The 18375-nt window shown below is 46.3% G+C and overlaps 1 protein-coding gene across 1 annotated transcript in view; it reads right to left on the bottom strand.

Moving 5' to 3' along the window:
• Nucleotides 1–18375, bottom strand: part of ZCCHC14 (zinc finger CCHC-type containing 14) — a 680296-nt gene that overhangs the window by 439576 nt on the left and 222345 nt on the right. Inside the window, exon 5 of the mRNA XM_085639437.1 lies at nucleotides 8721–8830. Within this exon, the coding sequence (XP_085495563.1) occupies nucleotides 8721–8830 (110 nt within the window). The remainder of the gene's footprint in view (nucleotides 1–8720; nucleotides 8831–18375) is intronic.

The raw sequence follows: 18375 nt of genomic DNA, 5'->3' as shown, positions 1-18375 counted from the left end.
CCTCATGTAGATCGGTGTGGGGAAACATCGACCCACATCGAGGGCACTTTTTAAATGGCGTCCTTTCCATGAGCCAGGACAGGAGCCTCGGTAGGCCTGAAGGCCTTCGTCGACGACCGGAATCGAAGACTTCGATTGTGGAGAGTCGCGTTGAGTGTGGAGAACGCGATCAAGACAATACCGTCGAAGGGGGAAGGATTGCGCGCCGAACAGGAAAACTTGAACGGTTCCGAACTGGAGCGCGAAGAACACGTCCGAGCCCGATGGCGGAAAAAAACAATCTGAGGATGGAGCCGAAGCCCATGCGCAATATGATCCAAAGGAGGAGTCACATACCTCGTGACTTCCAAAGACTTTCCAAGAGAAAAACAACAGCAACATCCGGGCCCAACACCAGATGGCGATCTATGCACAGTGTGGAATCTGCAGCTCATATGCCTCGAACATTTTTTTCCTATTAACTTCTAACTATTTTACTTCCTGGTTCTATTTACCTATATGGCTATTTTATGCATATTGATTGCTATTTTTATGTACCGTGGGACTCCCACTCCAACGACGGGGAATGATTCAGGCATGTGAATCTATGAAAGATACCCCAATACTGGAGAATTAGGTCTATCTCGTATCCAAGCCATGATGTACGGAGGCCCCATACCACACACTTTACCGGAGGTGAGCGCAGTGCACTTCTGGCTTGGCAAGAATCACTGCGTCACACCCAATGGACACAAAAGTTAACCCAACATACACCTCTGTGGCACGGCACCTGGTTGGGTGAGGTTAGTGGGCTGAAGGGTTTTTGATCTTGGTACCTTATAGGGATCTCCCAGCTTGGAGACGTGTGGGCCAGCGGTCATTTACACTCTTTCCAAGACTTCCAATCCAGATACTTCCTGCATCCTTCACAATTCTACAAGTACCTGCAGTTGTGTCATGCCCTTCACTCGCACATATCGGATGGCACAAAGATCCCGGAATACAACCCACCTGAGGCCAAGATTATGCTAGGGAACCTAGGGAAAGGGGGCATCTCCCGTATGTACCGAACACTAACCAACAATACCCCAACTAGTCTCGACCAGCTCAGAAGCCAATGGGAAGAATAGGTCGGCCCGCTAGAGGAGGAGGATTGGAGGGATGCGCTGATGGTACCTGTTCTGCTCGATTTTCCCGGCCTTCTTGTGAGGAAAAGATGATTAAATGTGACTTCAGTCTCTTACCATTCAAGTCTAAGGGTTAGAGTAGTGAATGGAGCCTATTTACTAGGCACTTCGACATGATTCTGTGCTCTTCCCCATAGATCAGGGCTTGCACACATAGCCTAGGGGATAGATTTGTTAGTATTAGGGATAACCTGTCCTGTAGTGAGGGTATTTCACGGAGCTGTGATGAATTCAGGCCTGGTAGGCCTCAAACGGGAGAGACTCCATCTTTCTTTCTGCTCCGGCAGCTTGGGATGCTTCTAGGTCAAACGTAATGTTTTAGTTATGAGGTGTTATTCGCTTGGAGAGAACCGGTTCAGGCCGGCCCTTATCGAAGGATTGTATTTTTCTTCATGCCGAAGACACTACATCAGGCCGGCCGGCTGGGAACGTGTCCTTGGTACGGGGAGGTACAAGAATTTGGTGGGCGGAAAGTTACAGGCCGGAATTTTCCATGAGGAAACGCACCTCTATATTAGTGAAAGTCTGAGGCAGTTACATGTTCAGTCCGTAGGCGGCATCTAGCTGTTAGCAGTAAAGCTACTACTTATTCCAGGGAAGACAGACGCCATCTTGAAGGCGGAGAAGAACCGTGAGACAGATGCTTTCCTAGCAGAATAGCCAGAGAGGAGAGAGTAGCCGATAAGGAAGAGGTCCCAGTGACTCGGAGAAGGGTGATTCCAGGCGAGCCGAGGCACAGACGAGAAGGGAACCTAGATGACCACTGAGTGCAGGCTACATACTACTAAGGTGATGTCGACCCTTTCTTATTAGAGTGTACAACTTAATCTTTCACTTTTCTTTGCAGGTTATGTGTTATATCGTAATGTTATGTGATTGTGCATGTAATAAGTAATAAAGTATCCAGTTTGTAGTGAACCAACATGTGCTGCGTGTTCTTGTATAAGAGGGTAGCCTATTCTTCTAGTCAGCTGCGGCTACATGAACAGATGTTAACCCTGATCAGGTAAGTGGTAAGTGAATAGAGGAAAGAGGAGCCCCTCGAACCTGAGAACAGGCTATGCCCGAACTGGCAATCCTTGTGTGATCTGATGAATAGTGAGACTGATTCCCTTTTTGTATGTTATGGTGATCATAGGATGAACTGTCGTATGAGACTGCCGTCTAGGTAGAGAGGTCTGGATTCGTAGGGGATCGCGAGGCCGCCACTTGTGATACTGTCGTATGGGCAGAGAGGTCTGGATTCGTAGGGGATCGCGAGGCCGCCGATTGTGCTGAGACTGCCGTCTGGGTAGAGAGGTCTGGGTTCGTATGGGACCGCGAGGCCGCCACTTGTGATACTGTCGTATGGGCAGAGAGGTCTGGATCCGGATGGGATCGCGAGGCCGCCACTTGTGATACTGTCGTATGGACAGAGAGGTCTGGATCCGTATGGGATCGCGAGGCCGCCAATTGTGCTGAGACTGCCGTCTGGGTAGAGAGGTCTGGGTTCGTATGGGACCGCGAGGCCGCCACTTGTGATACTGTCGTATGGGCAGAGAGGTCTGGATCCGTATGGGATCGCGAGGCCGCCGATTGTGCTGAGACTGCCGTCTGGGTAGAGAGGTCTGGGTTCGTATGGGACCGCGAGGCCGCCACTTGTGATACTGTCGTATGGGCAGAGAGGTCTGGATCCGTATGGGATCGCGAGGCCGCCGATTGTGAGGTCTTGGTATGCATAGTAGGAATCCCCTGTCCTTAGGTGGTAGATATATGTGGTTGCAGGATTGTAAATAGGTTCTAGGGAGGGGGTAACGTTCTGGCTGGGTTAGTGAGGCTCTGATGATCGGGTTCTATCTGATCCGAAAACCCAAGCAGAACAGTACCTAAGACTGTCACAGCTTCGGTCAGACTCCGCCTGATCCAGCTATACTATTTACATGCCACCTACTTACCCCAGTGCGCCTTCATAGAGCAGGCCTCTGCCTGTCCCCCTCTTGCACGCGCTGCGGTCATGAGTCAGCGGATTTCTTTCACATGGTATGGGCGTGTCCACACTTGGCCCTATTCTGGAAGGGCATTGAAGATGAACTCACCGACATCTTGGGTTGGGAAGTCCCTCACGAACCGCGACATACAGTTCTGGGGATCACAGATGGGTTGGACGGGTCCCGCAGTGAGAAAAAGTTTTTTAACATGGTAATGGTGGTGGCCAAACAGGACATAGCGACCGCCTGGAAACGGGCAACACCGCTCAACATCGGGACTTGGCGGAAGGGGGTGGACTGGTGTGCAACCCAAGAGAAACCAATGTATGAGGCGCGGGGATGCCCAAAGATATATCAGAGGGTGTGGGGCAAATGGCTGAGTACCGTGGTTTAACTTGTGTATCCGCCACATGTCCGTATTGTTTGCACGCTCAAGGGTAGTGCATAGTGTGATGATTCAAACAAATGATTGTAATATTGTGATCCTCCTGCAATGTGCTCTATCGCTGACTTTGTTCTCATGTTTGAAAATCAATAAAATGGTTTATAAAAAAAAAAAGAACTACACTATTCAAGCAAAACAAATCTCTTAGAGGGTTCCACTTCTCAGATGTATTTTAGACCACTTCTCATGCCACATCATGCCAAAAAGATGACTTGCAACTTAAGTACTTTCAAAATCCTCAAGTTCCTGAGATGTTAAACCTTCATTTCAGAGTTCCAACACAGTGTGTACATTTCCAAAAACTCTGCTAGATGATGACAGTGTATTTATACTGGCTCTAACTCTTAGCAGAAAGTTATCTTAAGAGTTCAGTTAAAGAGGAACTCCTGGCAAGAATGAGCATTAATCAGCTGGAGAAACCTTTCCCGACTATAGTTAGAAAATCATTCTGAGTGGCTATACACTCTTTTTTTAAACAGATCTAGTATTTTCTTTCAACGTAGTTCATTTACCCAAGAGTCCAAAAAGATTATCTTATCCGTGCATTAAGGTTGGAATAAAGGCAGCAATTTGCTTGCAGAAAAACTGGTTTGGAAACCGATTTACTGCCCTCCATTAGTGATTGTAATGAAGGATTGATTATGTTTTCTGTTGGGTACAGCAAAGGTATTCTTTGATAATTCTTTCCCACATACCACACCATTTCTTTCGTTATACACTCATTTAGAAAGTTCACAACACTTGCTCATTAACACATTGATTAATGGGAACTTGAATTTCAGTCTTTGGATGGTCCTCCAATGCCAAACACTGACAAACTTCAATAAGTTAGATGTTTCCTGTGTGTACCCGAGTTAATTTCCAATCACATATGTTGATCTGGATGAGCTCGTTTATTGGTATGTCTTCTGTGATTTCCTATTATTCTGTGTGCTTTTAATTCATAGCAGTTTGCATTTTGGTGTATCTGTGTACGTTTAAATGTCATGCTTTAAATACAATTCATAAAAGCTCTCTTATAGACTTCCAATGAATCATAAAAGTACACCACTATCTCTAGCACTAAACCAGTATATTGGGTAATATTTAGTCCAACTCAGGCTTGTCAACCAAACAACCTTCTCTAGTGCACACAAAAAGTAAGTGGGGAAAGGAGGTTAGGTATGGTGAAAGAGGAGATAAGAAGGCAGAACTAAACAAAATTGCATTAAAAGGCACACCAATAGTTGTAAAAAGATCACAGAAGGTTGCAACTGGTCTATTTCTCTTGCTAGGTCATCTGAGGTACTGTTTCTAATAGAGTAGAGAAAATGGACATGAAAGAAAATCAAGTCCATTGTCAGATCCACTGGTCTTAGTGACTTGCATCCTTCAGTGTCGCCCTCTTTTATTATAATCCCAATTTTTTTACAGGTTTCAAAGAAGACCAATTTCTTCTCTACTCTCAGTCTAGAAAGAAACTAAATTAAGACATACACCTTAGGGCTAAGAGTTCCTTTTTGACTATTTGCCGTTACATTCTCCACTTTACAGTAACTTGGCGCAGATCTCGGAAAATATGCATTTTTATTCCATGCAAGGCAAAACTTATTTTCTTTACCCCCACTCTTGTTAAAGATTTGCATTGCTTGATTCCAGTACCTCTGCCACATGGACTTTGTGTGGAGCGAAGAGACCTTAAGGACCACTCCGTTGTGACTTCAGTATCCTCTATAACAGTAGTTCTTAACCTGTGTACCAGGGACCCCTGGGCTCAGGTGGTCCGTAAATGCTTAAAAAACTAAACATTAATAGATTTATAAAATGTAAATAAACAAAGCAATAAGTACAAGATAACATTTTAAAACATTCTGTAAATGTGAAGGATTTGGATATTGAAAGCTAAAAAAGAAGGTAGTATCATCAGCTTGATTCACAGGACCAGAGTAGTATGGATGATGAGTGGTGTCAATTGAACTTAGCTCGAACCTTCCAATTAAAAATTTCGATTTTTTGAAATATTAGTTTGTGAATTAAATAAAATTTCATAATTTGAATGAAAATTGTTTTGTATTTTTATGTATTGCTTTGCAGTTCAAATGATCGAAAATGCTTAGGCCGGTGTCCAATATGGATTCCGTGGTGTCCCCGGGTCCCATTAATGATTAAGTGGGGGTCCACAGAAGTCAAAAGGTTAAGAACCCCTGCTCTAGAACTGACTTGGTATAAAGTACAGAAAAACATTTCCAATTTTTCTGTACACTTATTTTTGGTCTCCATATGTCACATCAGACCCCTTATTAAATAACTCCAACATTGCTCATTTTATCAAGTTGAATTCCAAATTCCTCCAGCGGCTGCACCACAGAAGAGAACTTGTCCTCAATAAGCCAAAGGCACTGTCATTTTTTTATTTTTTTATTGTTGCAGTGGCCAGTGTCTTTCCCTAAGTCAGGGATATTTCCTTTAATCTTTACTTTTTGCACCATGCCTCTGCTTGCTTCACTGAAGGTTGGGGGCTTTGGTGTAAAGAAGTCTTTTCAAGCAAGCAGTTTGTCTTCATGAGCAGGAATTTTTACACTTGGAGTAATCACCCAACAAAAGGCCCAGAGTGGAGGAAAGAAAGAAAAAAGAAGAAGAAGAAAAAAAAGACACCCCCTCTTTCACAGAAGGCCCAGGTTCTTCTCTCAGCACAGCTCAGTCTTCATGTAGTATATGACAGAACACTGGATCTGCACACATCACAGTGCCTGCTGGCTTCTCCCCTCAGCTCTTGATGCCCCCAAAACCAAGTATCAACCAGGATTCCACTCCGATTCTCGTTTTATTGAAAGACAATAATGACCTACTCAGGCCCCTCGCTTCCTCTGGAGAGAGAATGGTGTGAGGGACAGATGCATCAGGTGAAAGCATAGTCTGCAAGCACTACCAACAAGCAAATGTGTCCATCACTGAGTGAGTCACATGTTCTTATGCTGCTCACAAGTCCTAGAATATTCGAGGTAGGAAAAATAACCCACCAAGCGGTTGTCAACCTCCCCATCCCAAGGTCCATCAGCTGGTAGGTGTGCAACACTACCAGGTCTCCACACAACAACCACAGAGGCAACCATATCAAACCTCTGGGTGAATCAGGCCATTGAGGAGCCCGACAACGGACCTTGTAGCATTATTAAAATGCTCTGTTTTGCACCATTCATTTGGAAATCTTGCAAACTAGACTTCTAGTTCTTAAAACGATTCATTTAGCAGGATCTGGAAGCAACGTTAGTTCTTGGACAGAATACAAACTCCTGGTATAGTTGACACATCTTATGCAATTACATATACAAGAGTCTGCTTAAATAGTGCCTACTGCCTGTTTCTCACTTCCTTTAACATGGAAAAGTAACAATAAAACAATGATGTTAAATAATGGCAAAGCAATAGTGTAGACATTTACTGAAGTAGTTTTCCACCCTGGGTATTTTGCTTGAGGTGGTTTTAGGTGCTATTTACTTTGACTAGGCCAAATATTATCAAGGATGTCTTGATAAAGCAACCATCTGATAGGACATCCTGTATGACATCTGGTGTGACATCCGGTCTGGCATGCGGACTAGCGTTCTGCTTAGTATAATGTGTGGTATTCAGTCCATCATCTGAACGGATATCATTTATGCAGTCCTGTGTGTCAGCCTGCACTGTATTCTGACTAGGCTAAATCGGTATACTAAATGGCATCCTGGCTAATGTTTACATCACTAGCTCCATCTAGATTTGCCAAATGCAAAGATTGCAGAACCTGAAATTTGATTTGTATTCTTTTGAGGTGTAGAGGTGGGCTTATCAACACGTCTGCATTAAGTGTTGCTTAGCCTTCACATTTTTCTTGTATACTCATTTTCACAAACAAAATCACCTTCTTGTTGAGCTGTGATTTCTACATCAACCTTATTCTCCTAAACTGTGATGTTGGCTGAGATATAAGTGTGCAGAGACTGAGTACTCAAGAGTAGCTCACACTCTGAGAATATGTTACTGACAAGGACTACGAGAGCCTGCTCTGAATATTCTGGAGACACGTTTCCAGGAATCACAGTAAAATGTTTCCAAAATGGGAAAGGGATAATGAGAGGCTCTGCAGAATAATATTTTAACCATTTTCTCATGCAAAGTAACAATTTAATTGGTCCGAAGTCCCTTTATTAGGCTTCAAATTCCACAGGCCTCAAAATAGGCTGCATTCTCCTGGACTTCTATGACCACGCAACAAATGTGGCTTGCCTCAATAGCCAAAGTTTTAGCAGATGCCATGTTTTTTTGCCTCTGTATAACAGTAATGACCCTACCCATACAAAAAAAGTAGGAATGGAAAAATTCTCGAGTTTATGGTTTATTTGCAAAACTGAAGAACTTTGGGGCAACACTCACCAAAAAGTTGGTTGACAAACACCTTCTCAGTAAATTATGATGGACAACTTCACACGCTTCCTAAAAGTAATTTTTGAAGGAACTTAAATCATAAATAATTTAACCAAAAAGCAGTAAATACCTGCTGCATCAAAATTGTGGTGCAAATATGGTAGAAAATCTGAGGACACTAGCTATGGAAGTAGTTAAATTCTAAATTATTTCACCTGATTGGCTACAGTGCTGACCCTATGCTCAGTTGGATTGGCTGAAAACACTACTAAGAAATGTGGGTTGATTACTACTATGCTAAACATTTTACCTGAGATTCCAAGCTTGCAATGACTGAAGACTCTTAATGCTTTAAAAAGCCAATGTGGTACAAAAAAAAACCCAATTCTTTACTCACAGGCGTCTTCACGTTACAAAGGACAAACTACAGATCAGTTTATTTCATCCAAAAAGTGCTTCACTGAGCTAACTGTTGCTTACAGGTCAAAGTTTGCAGCAATCTTGCAAAAAAATATCCTTAATGAGTTTTTAAAACAAAGAGCATCTTGGACTAGCAGGCAGAGTTACAACAATAAGAAATCTATTTTTCCTTTAATCTATATAAAAGGAGACAAAACACCAACTTGGAAATAGTAGTTTTAATTAGCAAAACAATGTTAATATAATAGAATGAAGTCTTCATGCTCTAAAATAACATTCTGCTGAAACGAATGTCCTGGAAAATTGCACAAAATTAAATCAAATATTGAAACCACGTACCGGAGGTCTAATTTCAGTTCCCCATGGTTCTTTTCTGGGGAAAAGGAATCTGAACCAGGTTTGCAAGGAATACTTTTCTCCAAATTTTCATCAGGAAACATCCGAGAAAGCTGTGGGAGTTATGACAGGATATCAGGGAAGAATAGTTAGAAACATTTAGTAATGTGCATACGACCGACTTTCTATTTAAAACTCCTCCTCAATTACTATTGCTGTTGCTGGTGTTATTAAACAAAACACCAGCAACAGCAATATCTACTAATAGGATAGCTTGTTTTAGTTAATTTGTCAAGATAGTGCAAATTGGAACTACCATCTACTTTTATATACTTTCTAAAATGTTTCTGTTTTGAGATATGTATGAATGCCTAACATCTGCTGGATCAGACATCAAAAGAAACACTCAACAATATAAGCCTCAAAGGAAATAAGCCTAATGCTTTATTTCAGCACATTGTCTTTATTTGAAAACACGGTCATAATTTAAAAGCAGCAGAGATTATTAATCTAGGTCACAACAATGAACTCAGAAGGAAAAATAGCTTGCACATCATGAAGCAATCAGCTACATGATTAGAGAACAATTAGTTATGAATAACTTACTTGCAAACACATTACATTAAAAACACATTCTAAACTATTGGATTCATGCTCCTCAGCGCTGGATTGTGACAGAGCTCATTCCCAGCCACTGACTCTCGCTGACACAAGTGTCTTAACATGCCTTCTTCAGGTAAACAGACCATAGCAGCGGTACCCTAAGCCAAGCCGCTTTTAGTGTACACTAGCCACTTCTATTAATTAACCTGGCTCTCTTCCAGGGGTATCCTCATCAAAGTCATAAGCACTGAATATTCCCGCCCATGTGCGGGGACCCCGGAAAAAATAAAAATTATATATGAAAAACACATATATATACAGCTCTGTATATGTATAAACACATATATTATTTTTTCCAAACCAATGCAGCCCCCATAGTAGGCTAGACAATGTAATAATAATGAATGTAAACATTCCTTTTTTCTTTTTTTTTTTTTTAATGAGACAAACCTCATGAGAAAGAAAAGAAAACACTGTGCCAAACACAGATCAAAAACATTGTTAGCCTGCAGGCTGCATTGTAATACAATACCATAGAGACTGAAAAGCCTTGTACAGATAAAAACTGGCACCGTGCCTTTAAGGCAGCCCTGATCCCAAGATCCCATCATGCCTCAGGGGTGACAGTTGGGTCAGTTGTTCTTTGCGGGACCCGTAGGTCTAAACACAAAGATATACTTCTTTCAGATTTAAGAATAGAATCCTCTCATTTGCCTGGGGAAGCGGGTGGGTTGCTTATGACTTTGATGAGGATACCCCTGGAAGAGAACTAGGATTACAGGTAAGTAACTTATCCTTCTCTTCCAGGGGATCCTCATCAATAGTCATAAGCACTGAATAGAATAGCGAGCCTACCTTCCACCTGCAGGCAAATGAGAACTGCACTGAAATTAAAATACAACCGAGATAGTCAGTTGTTGAACAGGTTCCTCAAGGTGGCTTGCCCTACTTGAGTGTCTGCTCTGGTGTCCGAGTCCAGACAATAATGTCTCGTGAATGTATGGACAGATCTCCAAGTAGCTGCTTTACAGATCTCGGAGAGTGGGACATTATTGAGAAACGCAGCAGTCGCCGCTTTTCCTCTTGTGGAATGTGCCTTAGGTAGAGGCTACAACAGTTTTTGAGCTAGTTGGTAAGCCAATTTAATGCTTGACACAATCCATCTGGCAATAGAGCGTTTAGATGCTGCAAAACCTGTATGGACACCACCATAATTTACAAACAGTTGGTCAGACTTTCTGATAGTCTTAGATTTATCCAGGTAGAATTTGAGAACTCTTTTAATATCCAAAGAATGTAACGCCCTCTCCGCTGGTGAGGAGGGGTTGGGAAAGAAAGTTGGCAGCGAGATAGTCTGATTTACATGAAAATCAGACACCACTTTAGGTAAAAAAGATGGAGGAGTCCTCATAACCACTCTATTAAGGTGAAAAACCGTGAAGGGTTCTTTTAGCAAAGGGCTTGTATTTCACTCACCCTACAAGCTGAGGTAATAGCTACCAAGAAGGCTGCTTTCCACGTAAGGTGCTGTAAAGTAGCCTTATGTATGGGTTCAAAAGGTGGACTCATAAGCTTTGAAAGAACCAGGTTCAGCTCCCAAGGAGGCGAGGGAGGCCTTATTGGGGGGTAAACCTTTTTGCGGCCCTGCAAAAAGTTCTTCACCACTTGCAGTTTAAAGAATGAATGCTGAGAGGGAGAGCGCCTGTAGGCCGTAATGGCCGCTAGGTGCACTTCGATGGAGGAAAATTTCAATCCCACCCTGGCTAACTGAAGTAGATAAGGTAAAATCACTTCCTCTTGACCTTTTGTAGGGTTATATTGATTTTGAATACACCATATGTAAAACCTCTTCCACTTAAAGAAGTAAGAGTGTCTTGCAGAAGGTCTCCTAGCTTCCTTCAATATGGTCATACAGTCCTGAGGAAGGTTTAAATGTCCATACTGGAGGACTTCAGGAGCCATGCTGTTAAGCTCAGTGAGGGAAGGTTGGGATGGTAAATCCTCACCTGCATCTTGGTTAGCAAGTCCGGCCTGCACGGCAGACGCCTGTGCGGGCGGATCGATAGATGAAGGAGATCTGGGTACCACCACTGCCTCGGCCAGTCCGGTGCCACCACCAACTGATCCACGCCACCAAGAAAACTGCATTCAAGGAACGACTGGACAACAACGCACACAACAGCAAGGAACTCTTCAGCATCGTTAAAGAGCTCTCCAACCCAAACGCCGGAAACAACGACATCACCCCTTCGCAAGACCTCTGCAACTCCCTCGCCTCCTACTTCCACAACAAGATCGCGGACATACACAACAGCTTCAGCACTCAACCGACGAACGCCACGACCGAACCACCGCCCCCCACCACCACCCTCCGCACCTGGACTCCGATCAGCACCGAAGACACCGTCCGCACGATGAACTCCATCCACTCCGGATCTCCGACCGACCCCTGCCCTCACCACGTCTTCAAGAAAGCAGACGCTGTCATGGCACCCCACCTGCGGGACATCATCAACACCTCCTTCGACACCGCCACCTTCCCGGAGAGCTGGAAGCACGCCAAACTCAGCGCCCTACTCAAGAAGCCATCGGCCGACCCGACCGACCTCAAGAACTACCGCCCCATCTCGCTGCTCCAGTTTCCTGCAAAAGTCATCGAGAAGACCGTCAACAAGCAGCTGGCCGCCTTCCTCGAGACGAACGGATCCCTCGACCCCTCGCAGTCTGGCTTCCGGGCAAACCACAGCACCGAGACCGCCCTGATCGCAGCCACCGATGACATCCGAGCGCTGCTCGACAACGGAGAAACAGCGGCCCTCATCCTCCTCGACCTCTCCGCGGCCTTCGACACTGTCTGCCACCGTACCCTAGTACAACGCCTCAGCAACGTCGGAGTCCAGGAGAAGGCACTGGAGTGGATCATCTCCTTCCTCGCCGGAAGGACACAGAGTCCGTCTCCCTCCGTTCAGATCTGAAGCCACTGAAATCATCTGCGGCGTCCCACAAGGCTCCTCGCTCAGTCCAACCCTCTTCAACGTCTACATGAGCCCCCTCGCAGACATCGCACGCCAGCACAACCTCAACATCATCTCATACGCCGACGACACCCAGCTGATCCTCTCCCTCACCAACGACCCCGCCACCGCCAGAGCCAACTTTCACGAAGGGATGAAAGAGGTAGCCGAATGGATGAAGAACAGCCGCCTGAAACTGAACTCGGACAAGACGGAAGTCCTCATCCTGGGATCCTCACCCGCCGCTTGGGACGACTCCTGGTGGCCCCCCGCCCTAGGCAGTGCACCCAAACCAACAGACCACGCACGCAACCTGGGCTTCATCCTGGACTCCTCCCTCTCCATGACCAGACAAGTCAACGCCGTCTCCTCGTCGTGCTTCAACATCCTGCGCATGCTACGCAAGATCTTCCGATGGATCCCCACCAAGACCAGGAAGACGGTCACCCAGGCCCTCGTCACCAGCCGTCTGGACTACGGCAACTCCCTCTACGCCGGAACCACCGCCAAACTCCAGAAGAGACTCCAGCGGATCCAGAACGCCTCAGCACGACTCATCCTGGACATCCCCCGTCGCAGCCACATCTCCGGACACCTGAGAGACCTGCACTGGCTCCCAGTCAACAAGAGAATCACCTTCCGTCTCCTCACCCACGCACACAAAGCCCTACACAACCAAGGCCCAGGATACCTCAACAGCCGCCTCAACTTCTACGCTCCCAAACGCCAGCTTCGATCGACCAGCCACGCCCTCGCCGCCGTCCCCCGCATCCGAAGAGCCACCACAGGGGGACGGTCCTTCTCCTACCTCGCCGCCAAGACATGGAACTCCCTCCCCACCCACCTCCGCCTGACCCAGGACCACCTCGCCTTCAGGAAGCACCTCAAGACCTGGCTGTTCGAGCAGTAGCGGACCCCCCTCCCCCAGCGCCTTGACACCCTCTGGGTGAGTAGCGTGCTATATAAATGCGATGATTGATTGAGTGTTGCAGCTTGGTCACCACTTTCGGGATTAGCGGAAGAGGAGGAAAAGCGTACACAAATGTCATTGACCAGTCGATCAAAAGGGCATTCCCCATTGACCCTGGTCGATAGTACCTTGAGGCGAAGCCTCGGCATTTTGTGTTGCTTTCGTCCACGAAGAGATCTATTTGCGGACGGCCCCACTCCTCGAAAATGTCCTCTAGAACCTCGTCGTTGAGGACCCAGTCCTCTGGATCTTGAAAGTGCCGACTGAGCGAGTCCGCTTGAACGTTGAGCTCGCCTGGCAGGTGTACCGCCGTTATGGAAATGTTCCTTGCCAGGATCCAGTGCCATAGGGATTGAGCCTCCAGCGAGAGAGTCCTGGAACGCGTACCTCCCTGCTTGTTTAGGTAGTACATAGTGGTGGTGTTGTCCGTTTGTACTAAAATGGAACTCGTTCTGATTGAGGGCAGAAAAGCTTTGAGGGCGAGATGGACTGCCCTGAGCTCTAGCATGTTGATATGATATAGCTGCTCGCTGCTGGATCAAAGCCCCCGAGCCTGCAGAGTCCCCAGATGCGCGCCCCACCCTTGGAGCGATGCGTCGGTGATCAATGTTTGCGATGGGGATTCTTGATGAAAAGGGATTCCAACCCGTAGATTGATCGGACTCATCCCCCACCTGATCGACTGCCTGGCCGTCGCTGAAAGACACACCTTGTCCTCCCAAAGAGAAGTCCTTTGGTCCCATTTGACCTCTAGATCCTGTTGGAGAGGACGCATTCTTAACCTGGCGTTGGGCACTAGGAATATGCAAGATGCCATGGCCCCTAGCAGGGATGATATCTGTCGCGCTGTAGACAGATTGTTGACCATGATACATTTGCCTTTTTGAGCGAGGGATAACTCTCTCCTCCAAAGGAAACACTTTTTCTACTTTGGAATCTATAAGTGCTCCTAAGTAGTGTATCCTTTGCGTTGGTTTGAGGGTGGATTTTTTGTAATTGACCTGGAGTCCCAATCGGTGACACAGATTTAGTCAGCGTGTCTGCTGTGAGCTTACACTCTGGGGCGATGGACCTTTTAGTAACCAATCGTCTATATAGGGATAGACGAAGACTCCTGCGCACCTCAGGGCAGCAGCTACCACAGCCATGCACTTTGTGAACACTCGAGGTGCTGATTTCAGGCCAAATGGTAGAACCTTCAACTGGTAGTGGGAGGTTCCAACCACAAATCTCAGGTATTTCCGATGACGATGGCAGATGGGTATATGAAAGTACGCATCTAGTAGGTCCAGAGAACACATCCAATCGCCTCGACGGGGATGTGGATATATTTGGTGGAGTGCTAACATGCGAAACTTCTCTTTTTTGATATGTTTGTTGAGTGTTCGTAAATCCAAGATGGGTCTGAACTCTGTTTTTGGACTTCTTTTCTGAATCAGAAAATACCTGGAGTAGAGTCCTCTCCCGCTCTGTGCTCTTCGAACCCTTTCTATGGCCGATTTGAGAAGAAGGGTAGCCACCTCCTCCCGCAGCATCTTGAGCTGATGATTCGAATGCACTGGGTGGATTGAGGGAGGAAGACTCCGGAAACGAAGAGAGTATCAATGTCGCAGTATAGTTAGAACCCACTTGCCTCTGGTGATGTTTTGCCACTCTTGAAGATGTTGAGAAATACTCCCCCCCCCCCCCCCTTACTGGAGCGGTGGACAGTCTTGGAGTAAGCGACTGCTCATTGTTTGCCCTGAGCTTTGTTACCGCTGTTGGATTGGCGGTTATTCCCTCGTCCTCTTGATGATCGACGAGTCTGGAATTGCTGCTTTTTCTGCCCTTGCTGGTCTTGGTTCTTTTGCCAGTGAGGGGTTTGAGCTCTCTGTTGGAAGGTACGCCTGTCGGATCCCCTGCGACGGCGGAATTCCTTCCTCTTCTCCAGACCCACAGCTTTCATGGTTTCAAGCTCTGATTTCATACGAGCCATCTCGTCGTCGTGTGTGAGCCAAAAAGAGAAGTTCCAGAAAAAGGTAGGTTGAGAATCCTAGCTTGAGCCTCAGGTTTAAGAGCCGTTAATCTCAGCCAAGAGGATCTTCTGGCCGAAATGCCATGGGCGTAGGAGTGAGCTGCTAGAGTAGCTCCATCTGCTGCCGCACTTATCACCTGATTGGAAACCAAACTGCCCTCCTGCAGGATCTCCTCAAAATCCTTCCTATCCTCCTGATGAAATTTGTCTTTGAACCTCTGGAGAGAATCCCAAAGCGCTCTGTCGTAGCGCCCTAAGAGAGCTGAGGCACTAGAAATCTTTAAGCTGGAAGCGGCCGATCCACATACTCTTCTACCCCAAGAATCTTGCGTCTTGCTCTGCTTATCCGGAGGGACTGTAGACGACAATGCCACCGACTGTGTTTTTCTAGCGGCCGCCGTGATTACAGAATCAGGAGGAGGATCAACTTTGAGAAACAGAGGATCCTCTGGAGCGGGACGATATTTTTTAAGGATTCTTGCCGGAGCAGACTTGATGGTAGCCGGCATTAGGAAAACGTCCATCACTGGTTTAAGCAACCCAGGAACCAGAGGCAACAGTGGACGAGCCGCCGTCCTTTCATGAAGGGTCTCAAAGATGACTGAGGAAGTTGTTTCCTGAACAGGCATAGGAATGTTCAACTTGGCCGCTCCCTTGCACAAAACCTCTTGAAATGTGCTGATGTCATCCACTGGAGAAACTCGAGATGGTGGCGTATCTGACAGTGTGGGAGAGTAACTTCTCTTGGAGGAGCGGCCGGATGAAGAAGATGTAGGAGACCTCCGCCTTCGTTTCTCAGATCGCCCCGACTCCCTTCTGCGAGAGGTGGATCTGGATCTTCTCCTGGGCAAACGTGAACGAGAGCGTCCCCCATAATCTCTTTCCCGAGAATGAGAACTTGCTGGTCTCCTTGGTTGGGCAAGGTTCCTCAATCTAGTCAAGGAAATGCTCACTGCATGCGCCATAGCAGGTATGCGTGGAGGTATGGACTCCGGTAGAAATCTGGGGGAACTTTGTCCCGGTAGATGTCCCTTTTCCTGCCTTTGGAGTGTCAGGGACGCTCTCAATTGAGGACTTGCTGGTCGAGGCTGCTCTACTGGGGAAAAAGGAGCTGGAGAAGAATTTATCACTTCTGGGGATCTGGATCTTGAAGGAGACAGAGGAGATCCTGAGGAGGCTGATGGAGAAATGGAAATAGGTGGAGACCTAGACACTGAACCATGTTCCGATGCCACATCAGGTGGAGATCGTTGTCCTGATGACTCTCTATGCGGAGACCTCCGTCTCGACGCTGACCTGGACGTCGATCTAAGTCCTGACGTCTCCTGAAGCCCCACAGCGGAGGACTGCCTCGACAGCGATAAGCCTATCGCCGTAGATCTGGACTTCGACGCCGACTGGATAAACGGCGATGAGTCGTGCCTCGACATCGAGAGCCTTGTCGTCGACGGAGGGCTTATCCTGGACGGAGGCCTAGAACCCGACGGGGAACCTCGCCTCGACGTCTGTATCCTCGCCGTGGACGGTTGTTTTGGCGTCATGGATACTTTTGACGGCGGAGGCGCCTGCCTCGACGTCGATCTCAACGGAGGTGTCTGCCTCGACGTCGATCCTTGCTTCGACAACGATCTTCGCCTCGACGTCGCTTATGTCTCCGATGGCGATCTCCTGCGCCTTACTCTCGACGGCGATCTTAGTCTCGACGTCGCTGCTGATTTCGACGGCAACCGTCCGTGCCTTTCCCTCGACGTCGACTTCCTTCTAGATGTCGACTTCGACGACGATTGGTGATGCTTCTCCTTAGACGCCGATCGATGCTTTCTCGACGGCGATGCTTTCGACGACAAACGTCCGCGTTTCGCCGCCGGATCTTGCGTCGGCGCTTACTTTCTTTTGGAAGCGTGACTCTCCCTTGTCTCCTCACCTCTCAACGATGATCCCGCCGCTGGAGTCTTCGACGCCGAGCCTGACGTCGATGGAGAACAAACAGGTATCAACTGCTTCGACGTCGACGTCGACCGCATCTCTGAAATGCCATAAAGCCTAATCCTCTCCCTTTCCTTCAAAGTCCTCTTTGAAAGGTTCTTACAATGACGACAGGAGAATGTGTGTCAGGTAGACAAATGATGATACACACATCATGTGAATCCGAAGTAGCCTTCTTTTTACCACAGGATGGACAGGCCATGAACAAGGAAGGCATTTTTGACAGAAAAAAATTAGAAATCTGTCAAGAAAATCAGTAAATGCTTCACCAAACAGGAGAATATTTTGAATGAAGGAAAAAAAATCACCAAAAATTGGTAAGTTCTTGACTAGAAAGTCAAAAAAGAAGAGAGCTGAATTCCAGGGTCCTGACTTAAGGAGCCGGAAAGAACAACTGACCCAACTGTCACCCCTGAGGCATGATGGGATCTTGGGATCAGGGCTGCCTTAAAGGCACAGTGCCAGTTTTTATCTGTACAAGGCTTTTCAGTCTCTATGGTATTGTATTACAATGCAGCCTGCAGGCTAACAATGTTTTTGATCTGTGTTTGGCACAGTGTTTTCTTTTCTTTCACATGAGGTTTGTCATTAAAAAACAAAAAAAGAGAAAAAAAAGGAATATTTACATTCATTATTATTACATTGTCTAGCCTACTATGGCGGCTGCATTGGTTTGGAAATAATAATATATGTGTTTATACATATACAGAGCTGTATATATATATATATATATATATATATATATATATATATATATATATTATATTATATATATATATGTGTTTTTCATATATAATTTTTATTATTTCCGGGGTCCCCGCACATGGGCGGGAATATTCAGTGCTTATGACTATTGATGAGGACCCCCTGGAAGAGAAGAAGATTCACCATCATGGGGCACAAAAGCGACAAAGACAGCAGCAGGCACTATCTGAAGATGGGACCTCACATGAGCAAGGAGAGGGTCAATCCTCTACCAGGGGTCTACCATCACCCTCTGAGGACCCCAAAGGAGGAAGATCCAAAAAGAGGAGAAGTCCAGGAAAACTACAACATTCCCTTTCGACATCG

This window comes from Triturus cristatus, chromosome 12, assembly GCF_964204655.1.
Source record: "Triturus cristatus chromosome 12, aTriCri1.1, whole genome shotgun sequence".
In the NCBI taxonomy this organism is placed as follows: domain Eukaryota; kingdom Metazoa; phylum Chordata; class Amphibia; order Caudata; family Salamandridae; genus Triturus; species Triturus cristatus.
Note: the sequence above shows the minus strand (reverse complement) of the source record. Positions and strands in the feature narration are given on the sequence as shown.